General features: G+C 35.2%; 1 protein-coding gene across 1 annotated transcript; it reads left to right on the top strand.

Moving 5' to 3' along the window:
• The first annotated feature begins 3,418 nt into the window (after positions 1-3,418).
• On the top strand, positions 3,419-5,854 carry ADAM29 (ADAM metallopeptidase domain 29). Its single transcript, XM_021698748.2, has one exon. It carries the CDS (start codon positions 3,419-3,421, stop codon positions 5,852-5,854), a length of 2,436 nt encoding a protein of 811 aa, XP_021554423.2.
• Positions 5,855-10,584: the final 4,730 nt, after the last annotated feature.

Genomic DNA, 10,584 nt, shown 5'->3' with positions numbered 1-10,584 from the left:
ACGCATATCCTGCTGCTATTGGGTAGAATATTCTGTATATGTCTCTTAGATTTGGTCAATAGTGCTATTCAAACCCTTTATTTCCTTGTTGATATATACTCTGGGGTTCTGTTGTGTATTGAAAATAGGGTATTGAAGTCTCCTACTATTATTGTAATACTATCTATTTCTCCCTTCAGTTCTGTGAATATTTACTTTATTTACTTTATATAGTTATATGTTCTGGTGTTGGATGTATGTGTATATATATATATATATGCATCTCTTATGTCAGTTTTGACTTAGACTCTCTTCTCTCAGATATAAGTGTAGTCATTTCTTCTCTCTTTCGGTGACCATTTACATGGAATATCTTCTTCCAATATTTACTTTTAGCTTGTGTTTTATTTTTTTAATTTAAAGTGAGTTTTTTTTCTACACATCACATATTGAACCTTGTTTTTTAAAAGCATTCAGTCTCTTACTTTATGTCTTCTGATGGGGAGTTTAATTTTAAATTATTATCAATAAGGAACAATTTAATATTGATATTTTGTTACTTTTCTATTAATCTTATTTTTCTTTTTTTTTGTCTTTTCCTCTCATCTTCCTTTGTGTTTTGTTGATTTTCTGTTTGCATATTGATATTCATTGGTTCCTTTCTCTTTTTTTGTGTGTAACCTGTATACTTTCTGTGTGTGTGTGTGTGTGTGTGTGTGTGGTTACCTTGGGGCTTGCATATCTTATAGTTAAGGTAGTCTATGTTAAACTGATAACAACTTAAGCTCAATCACATACCAAAATTCTATACTTTATCTTTTCTTCAGCTCACATTTTATGTTATTGTCACAGTTTACATCTATTCTTATTGTGTATCCTTTGACATGTTTTATAGTTATAATTATTTTGAATACTTTTATCTCTTTTATACTAGAATTAAAAGTGATTTACCCACCACAGAGTAATATCATATTCATATATATATGAATATATGTATGTGTATATATGAATATATGTATATATATTTATATATGAATATAAATGCATATATATTTATCTATTTCATGTTTTTTATGCTTTCATGTTGCTATTTAGCATCCTTTTATTTCAACATGAAAAATTCATTTTAGCACTTCTCATAAGGCAGTTCTAATGGTGATAAACTCCCTTAGCTTTTGTTTGTCTGGGTATATCTTTATGTCTCCTTTATTTTAAAAGACAATTTTGCCAAGTATAGTATTCTTGGTTGACAGGTTTTTTTTTTTTTCTTTAAACATTTTGACTACATCATTTCACTGCCTCCAGACTTGCAAGATTTCTGTTCAAAATTTCACTTATAGTCTGATGGTGATTTTTTTTGTATGTGGCATATTGCTCTCTCTTGCCACTTTCAAAATTTTTTGTCTTTGACATTTTACAATTTGATTATAGTAAGTCTTAGCATGGATTTCTTTGGTTCCTCTTACTTGAGACATTTTGGGCTTTGTGCATCTGGATGCCCATTTCATTCCTTAGATTTGGGAAATTTTTAGCCATTATTTCTTCGAATGAGTTTTCTGGTCCTTTTCTTTTCTCATTCTGGGACTTTCATCACATGTATCTTGGTCTTCTTGCTGGTGTTCTATAAGTCCTTTGTTTTCTTCATTCTTTTCCAGTATTTGTTTCTCTTTTGACTAAATAATTAGCCATGACCTGTCTAGGAGTCTAGTGATCCTTTTTTTTCTGCTTGATCTAGTCTGATGCCCTTTGTGGACTACCTGGTGTCACTGGGCCATGCTCAATCTGGAGACAGGAGGAACAAAAGCCAGAAGGCTTCTATCTCGTTATGTCATTTGGTAGAGGGATGGGAGATATCAGGCTTTATAACAAAGGCTCCTATTCTCTGCCTTAGTTGTTGAGCTGAAACTGGGTCAGAATTTGGGGATTTTGCTGCTGCCTCTGAAGGCAGATCAGTTAACAAGTTACTGGGATATTGATGAGGATTAGGCTGGCCTGTCAGGGCTATTATATTGTCAAAGTAGGGGAATTAAACAGGCAACTAGTGTACTGACTATGGACTATGTTTTGTTTTGGATTGGCCTATAAGTCTTTGAAATTGCCACTCTGAATCACACATGTGTCTTGGCTCAAGAGCAGGTGCTAGAACACCTTATTGGTCTTTTGTTGCATTTTCATTCTCTGTCATTTATTCAGAATGAGCAAACTATTCTTGAGTTTTTTGTCTATGCTGGTGGTTCTGTGTTAAAGACCTCTCCAGTACCCCGTTTGCATTATATACATGAGAAATTAAAAGAAAACTCAGTGAATTCACCTGGTTATCATTCCTCAAGTCTCGAGGTCTCTAGCCAGTCTGCCTTTTGATTTTTAGCTTTCAGAGGTTGTTTTATTTTTTTCATTGAATTATTTTCAGGGTATTTAGTTATATTTAGAGGGAACAAACAAGGAAACTGAGTTTATATGACCTTGTTCCAGAAACTAAATTGGCCACAATTTTCAAATAATGTTCTGCATTAAAAATGTAATAAACACTTTTGAGTAACACTCCAAGGAACAATAAAAGTCAAGTCAAACATTTTTGTTATATAAAGAATTAAGATAGACATTAGAGAAGATACTAACATTTGTGAAAGACACAAATAATGCTCTTGAGTATTTCCAGTCTGAAAAGCCTAGTAAGGAGAATAATGTAGGGAAGAAAAAAAGAAATTGAAATAAACATTTTTGCTCTAGGGAGGTATATGGTAAGCACCATAAAAGAGATGAAAAAATAACATAAGGGTGCTTTTTAAAAGAATATGTCTCGTAGGTAATGTTATAAGTAATTTATCACTTGAGTTTGAAAAAAAGAAGAGGTATTATTACTTATGACAACTTAGCATGTGTAAACTGAAACAATCTCAGCAATATATGATCACCTTACCCTTAAGATCCTTTTGTTTTGTTTTATTTTGTAAATGTTCATGATATGCATATTTATAGAATAATAAATCCTTATTTTCCCATCATCATTCCCAGCCCTATTTTTTTTTTCACAATGTGTTCACACACTGAATTATTATTATTATCAAGGCAGTGTGTGTTCTAGCCAAAAGTACTAGGTTTACTAACTCTAAATCTATGGCCAGTTTTCATTCTTCTACATACCCTAAGCCCCTCTTCTAGGAAGTTTCCTGAGTCATTTCCTTGATCAAAACACTAACTACTTTTATTGCATGCCTTTCTCCTTTTCTCCACCAGGCATAGACACTTTCATCCACATGTTGCTTTTTGTTTTACTTATAGGGCTGATACTCTAATGGTTCAACTCTGCCAGAAGACAGATTCTTAATAATTAGCCCTGCACACTGACCATCTCAGGCTAAGAAGCCAGAGCACCTATGACCCCCAGTTTTGCCTGCCTTCTTCTCTGGACTAATGTTTCCATAATGGTGATTTCATAATGACTATGATTAAAGCTCTGCTGGATGTGAGAATCATACTTCTGCTACACTGGCTTGGGGTGTTTCTGTCCTTTTGTGGACACACCCAGGCTGAGCACCCCCAATACCATAGTCCCCCAGAAGTGGTGATTCCTTTGAAGATACTTGGCACTGGCAGAGGCATGAAGCCTGCAGGCTGGCTCTCTTACAGCTTGCATTTTGGGGGCAAGAGACATATTGTCCACATGAAGGTCAAGAAGTATTTGCTGTCCAGACACCTCCCAGTGTTCACCTACATAGACCAAGGTGCTCTCGTTGAGGACCAACCCTTTGTTCAGAATGACTGCTACTATCATGGTTATGTGGAGGGGGACCCAGAATCCCTGGTTGCCCTCAGTTACTGTTTTGGTGGCTTTCAAGGATTGTTACAGATAAATGGCATTGCTTATGAAATTAAGCCCATGACTTTTTCTACTAAATTTGAACATCTGGTATATAAAATGGAGAGTGAGGAGACCGAATTTCCAGAAATGTACTCTGACTTTGTGCAAGAGGAAATTTTACCCCAACTGGAGTCTCAAGAGATTAATAATTCCACTCAGAAGCAAAGTAATTATGTGGCCTGGTGGCGCCATATGTTTCTTGTTGAACTAGTAGTGGTGGTGGACCATACTCTATATCTTCATATAAAAAAGAATATTTCAAAGTATAATGAAGATCTATATACTATGATAAATATAGTGGACTCCATTTATGAGGTATTGGGTATTAAAATGTTATTGTTTGGTATAGAGTTCTGGACTAAAAAAAACTACATTGAAGTTAATGATATAAGGAGATCTCTGAGTTATTTTTGTGTTTGGAAAAATGATAACCTTGCTGCCCGCCTGCCACATGATGCTGCACATCTTTTTATAAATCAAACAGTACGAGGAATGACTGGTTTAGGTTTTGTTAGTGGAATGTGTCAACCACTCCGTAGCTGTGCAATTATTACTAATGTAGACAGAAGCTTGAACTTGATTGCAATTGCAATAGCTCATCATATTGGCCATAATTTGGGTATGTATCATGATGGTCATTACTGTTCATGTGGGTACTTAAAATGTATAATGCATACTTCAAACCCACCGATAACTTCATTTAGCAATTGTAGTCTTTCTTTTCTTTGGCTATATACTATAATAGAAGCAAAATGTATGCTCTACAATATATACACAAAGGATATATTTTCAAGAAAGCGTTGTGGGGATGGTATTGTTGAAGAAGAAGAGGAGTGTGACTGTGGACCTTTACAGAGTTGTGCAAAAGATGCCTGTTGTCTGTCAAACTGCACTATGACTTATGGATCTACTTGTGCTTTTGGACTTTGTTGCAAAGACTGCCAGTTATTACCATCTGGAAAAATGTGTAGAAAAGAGGTCAATGAATGTGATCTTCCAGAATGGTGCGATGGATTATCCCCTATGTGCCCAGATGATGTATATGTGGAGGATGGAATTCCCTGTAATGAAAGTGCCTATTGCTATGAAAAGAAATGTAATGACCGCAATGCTCTGTGTAGGCAGATTTTTGGCCAAGAGGCAAAGAGTGCAAGTCATAATTGCTACAAAAATATAAACACTCTTGGTGACCGTTTTGGTAACTGTGGTACCAAACTGTCTTCATATGTAAAATGTAATATCTCAGATATCCTGTGTGGGAGACTTCAGTGTACGGATGTGAAAGCAATTCCCTCTTTGAGGGACCATTCTACTGTGTATCAGTCTCACTTCAATGACAGCACCTGCTGGGGTCTTGACTACCACTTTGGGATGCCCAAACCTGATATTGGTTACGTGAATGATGGCACAGAGTGTGGCCCAGAACATGTCTGCATTCACAGGAAGTGTGTCCATATATCTCACTTGGATAGTAATTGTTCACCTAAGTTCTGTAACATGAGGGGCATTTGCAACAATAAACATCACTGCCATTGCAACTATATGTGGGACCCACCCAACTGCCTAATAAGGGGCAATGGAGGTAGTGTTGATAGTGGCCCGCCCCCTAAGAGAGAAAGGCTAAAGAAGAGTCACCTGTTAATATTCTCACTTTTTTGGTTGCTTCTCTTATTATGTTGTCTTCTTTACCTTTGTCTGAAGAGAAAAAAGAAAGAGGAAAAAGTTCCGACTCAACCTACAAAACCACCACAAAAGGTTCCAACACAACCTACAAAGCCACCACAAAAGGCTCCGAGTCAGATTGCAAGGCCACCGCAAAAAGCTCCGAGTCAGACAGCAAGGCCACCGCAAAAGGCTCCGAGTCAGACAGCAAGGCCACCACAAAAGGCTCCAAAATCTCCGAGTCAGACTCCAAAAACACAGCAAAGTTTTCGGAGTCAATCTAGCATATTGGTTCGCCAGGGTCAAAGTGGGAAACAAAGGTCATCAAGCATAAAAAGTGTACCCAAATAAGTATTCATTAAAAAAAGGTAATCCCTGGAATATTTCTACTTACTCTTCATTATTTTAAGCAATCAGAAGACTCATTTTTCCTAAAATTTGTTTCTTTATATTTTCTGGGAAAAAACATGGCACATGGGTTGTGTACCAGTTTTTAAGTCATTGCTTCTCGGTTTCAAATCCCCTTCCCATTTTGTACATTCATTGCACGGACCACATTTCTGCTCTACCAGCCCTCTTTCTATAGGGATCTGCAACAGGGAGAATGAGTGAGAGTTTGGAAATCTGGGAGTTCTATTTGCTTTCCATATGTCAATATCACCTCAATAACATGTTTTACACGGGCAGCTATACTTAGTTTATATATGTATATAATACTTATTTGTATATATCTTATATATGTGCATCTATACACACACACACACACACACACACACACACACACATATATATATATATATATATATATATATATATTTTTTTTTTTTTATTTACTCCAAACCAACTTCACTGTCAGCCTGAGAGATACCAGCATAGCTGTCTGGTGTGTCATCCTCAGAATTCTGAGTCTCAGATCTTTGAGCTTTCTACTAACATCCCAAATCTTCACCAGCTTAGCAGAACCTACTGTCAGAGTTCTGAATCTCGGATCCATGCAGTCAGCCCTTCAGTCTTTAGATTTAAGTAACCCCCAAGCTTTTCCCTTTGCTCCTTAACTCTGAATGAAATTACAGTTAGTATTTCATGGCTACTCACCTGTTAGCATCACAATGTCTCCCTTAACTTGTTCTGTTCTTCTGTATATGTTTACCCAATTCTTATACTTAATTCTATCCCTCTAAAGTCACTGATATGGTTTTACTTTTTCTGTCTGAATCCTGACTGTGACAGTACTAACCTTGGTGTAATGAGGGAAGTGAAAGTGAGGAGGTGTCAGAAGTTTTTGTTTGAGATTTTCTTTACCACTGACCATTACCATCTTAAGTAAATTACTTAAATTTATTGCAATTTTCCAACCAAAAAAAGAAAGGATAGGATGATAATAACAGTTGTCTCTCAAATTTTGGGGTTTCTTTGGTTATAAAATGAGATTAAAAAATGCTTTCAATTCTAGGTAGGTCTTGGGAGATAACTGTTCTTTTTTTTCCCCTCAGAAAACAACTATAAAAACAATTGTATAATATCAAATACATTTTTTAATTATATTTTTAAAGTATCAAAGAACTGTGAAGGAAATGAAGATTAAAAGACTTAAAAACTACAAAGAAAGGAAAACAATTAAAAATGTTAATACTTTTTCCCCTGAAACAAAAGTGACTATTCCCTGTAATGTGATGATTCCGAATACAAAGTAAAGATCAACTGGGCCCTCCCAGTTAGAAGGCCTCTGTTGAAGAAAGAGAAACCTGAAAACTCTAGTGGTAAAAGAGAAGAGGTTGATAGATTAGACACTTACCAGACATCAGATTCAAAATCAGTTTTCTCTACATCACATTTGCTGATTTTATGTCCTCTGTGGGAGGCTGGGGAGTCAGGTTGAAGCTTTTAAAGGAAGAAATTATATCTATAATCTGTTGTACTCAGGAGACAAAACCTAGTGGAAGGGGATTTTCCTAAAGGACATGTACTGTCTTCCCTTTAAAATACGGAACACTACATCAAAAACTAATGATGTAAATGTATGGTGATTAACATAACATAATAAAATAAAAAAATTAAAAATTAAAAAAATAAAATATTAACCTGATTTTGAAGGAGATTGGGATATAAGGTAGAGAATTGAGTTTTGAAGATTTGAGTATCAGAACCTAGTCACACAGTAAGATATCTGTGTCTTGCTAAAACTACATTATTTTCTGACCAAACTCAATTGCTATTGTATTGCAATTATCAGTCACTCAGCTTATCTTCCAAACATAAGAAAGATGAAAACTTCTGAAGTCAAAGGTAATTCTATCCTGAATGCCTATGGTTCTCTATATAACATGTAGCAGACAATAAAAAATTATCACACATATGAAGAGGAAGAAATTATGGCCAATAATAAAGAGAAAACAACAACAGCAGTAAAAGAGAAGCTAGAAGTCATCTAACTAAAAGATGAGCCACAGAGTGGAAAAGATGATAATGAACAAAAACCCACCATGATTACTATTTTAGAGAAACTGAAAGAAAAACAAATGAACTATGTGAAAGAGGATAGACTCATTTCACCAGAAAATTAGAATCTATTCAAGGTTATCAAATATATATTCTAGAGCTGAAAAAATAAAATATCTAAATTTAAGAAATTAGTGAACACTTTGAGTTATAGATTGCATTGTTCAATTAACTGTATTATTAACTAGAAGAACAGTCAATGAAAAAAATCAATTACACACATGGCAAAGATATTAAAGATTAAGATAAGTGATATGTCAAACATATCAATAAACCTAAAATCATTAAAATAGAGTCTCAGTTGAGGAGGAGAAAGATAATTGAATAGAAATAATAAAAAAAAGGTAAGTCAGAGAATTTCCCAGAAGCATGGAAACACACCACCTCACTACTTCAAAAAACTCAATGAATTTCAAGCAGTGTAAACACACAAACACACACCTAAGAATATCATAGAAAAACTTGAAAACCAGACACTGAGAAATATTTAGAGCAGCCAGATATATAATATCATAGCTTAAAAGGAATGACAATTAAATAGTTGGCTGACCTCAACAAAAAGTTTGAATGCAGAAGATAATGGAATAAGATATTTACTCTGTAAATATAATTGCCAAATTAGAATTCTTTAGTTTGTAAAAACAACCTTCAAGAATAAAGGAGAACAACTGGGCACCTGGGTGCCTCAGTGGGTTAAGCACCTGCCTTTGGCTCAGGTCATCACCCTGGGGTCCTGGAATCAAGTCCTTCATCGGGCTCTCTGCTCAGCAGGGAGCCTGCTTCTCCTTCTCCCCCTGCCTGCCTCTCTGCCTACTTGTGCTCTCTCTCTCTGTCAAATAAATAAAATCTTAAAACAAAAAGAAGAATAAAGGAGAACAAAACTTTCTTTTGGTAAAAAAATCATTGCCAGCAGTTAGCACTCAAAGAAATGTGTTTCTTTTCAGTCAGCAAAAACATGATACCAGGAAGAAGCATGAATTTGCAGGTGAGTATAAAATACACAAGAAACACTAAATATGTGGATAAAATAATTCAAATTAATATACAAAACAATACTAACAGTATCTTATGGATTATAAATATGTACAAAACAAAATGCAAACATATTTATCACAAAAGCTGGAGGGCATGCAAATTAAATTAACAGGTCTAAGCATCTAGCAGCACTGGGAAGACGTAAATTAATGATACAGATTGTAATACATGACATTGAAAATGCATGACACAATCTTTAAGGTAACTATGAAAATGATAAGATTATGTAAATATAAGAAATTGAAGGAAAAAGGCACAATAAATGGTATTTGATTACTGTAGATATAAGCAAATGAGGGAAACAAACATAATTCAGATATGTGAAAATGGTAAAAAAACAACTGTGGTAGATATAAGGCCTATGTAAAATGAATTACATTAAGTAAAAGATTGACATATTTCAGAATGTAAAAATCTAGTAGTATAAAATCTAATAGAATGCTGTTTACTAAAAACAATTTCAAAATAAAGACCTAGAGGGTGTTAAAACTTGAAAAATAAATTTATGCAATATTAACCAAGTTAATTTAGTGCTAATTCTCTTATCGTCTGATAATGAACACTTTGAGGCACAAAGCATTGCTAGAAATAAGGGGGAATATTTTGTAATGATAAAAGTCAAATCATTGGGAGATAGGACATCTTCAATGTGTAAGCATCCACTAATATAACTTCAAATATATAAGGAAAATTATGGAGATAGAAAAATCCACAATCACCAAGAGGGAGAATTTAACCCAATTCTCCTAATAGTGAGAGTAAATATAGACAATAAATCTGCAGGATAAGATTTTCAGTACATAAGTAACAAACTAGATCTATTATATATATAAAGAAAAGGGAATACTAAACTCAAAAGTGGCTAAATTAACTTTGATTCATCTGCATATAGACTATTACCAAAGGCCACCTTTGCAGCCAGAAAGAAAGCCCCAGCAAATTTCATATTGTTTTAATCACGAAGAGCAGTTTCTCTAAACCTTATATATTTAACCTAGAAGTCAATCTCATTAAAGATAACTAGAAAAACTCCAATTGCCTGGTACAATCCTGACACTGGTATACATCTGATTACCAACTAAGATTTTGTACCCAATTCTAATGTACAGCGGCAGTACCGTACACCACCAACTAATTCTCTTATACCAGCTAGCTATTCCACAGCTCAACTCAATTCTAACCCTGTCTACTGGGAGATAGCACCATTTCACACAGGTTAAGGGCTGAAGCTTATAAGACTGCTTGTTCCCGGGCGCCTGGGTGGCTCAGTTGGTTGAGCGACTGCCTTTGGCTCAGGTCATGATCCTGGAGTCCCGGGATCGAGTCCCGCATAGGGCTCTCTGCTCGGCAGGGAGTCTGCTTCTCCCTCTGACCCTCCTCCCTCTCATGCTCTCCGTCTCTCATTCTCTCTCTCTCAAATAAATAAATAAAATCTTAAAAAAAAAAAAAAGACTGCTTGTTCCCCAATTTGTCATCTGTACTTCTGACAGACCAGCTATAGTTTGGAGGTTCCAATGAGCCCCTCCTCGGGCTTGATTAATTTGCTA

The sequence above is a fragment of the Neomonachus schauinslandi genome, chromosome 2, assembly GCF_002201575.2.
Source record: "Neomonachus schauinslandi chromosome 2, ASM220157v2, whole genome shotgun sequence".
NCBI classification, from domain to species: domain Eukaryota; kingdom Metazoa; phylum Chordata; class Mammalia; order Carnivora; family Phocidae; genus Neomonachus; species Neomonachus schauinslandi.
The sequence above is the reverse complement of the archived record's forward strand: the minus strand, read 5'-3'. Positions and strand labels throughout refer to the sequence as shown.

Bases quoted from the DNA above. Each gene is read 5' to 3' on its own strand.
- ADAM29 (XM_021698748.2), top strand. From the start codon at position 3,419: ATGACTATGATTAAAGCTCTGCTGGATGTGAGAATCATACTTCTGCTA.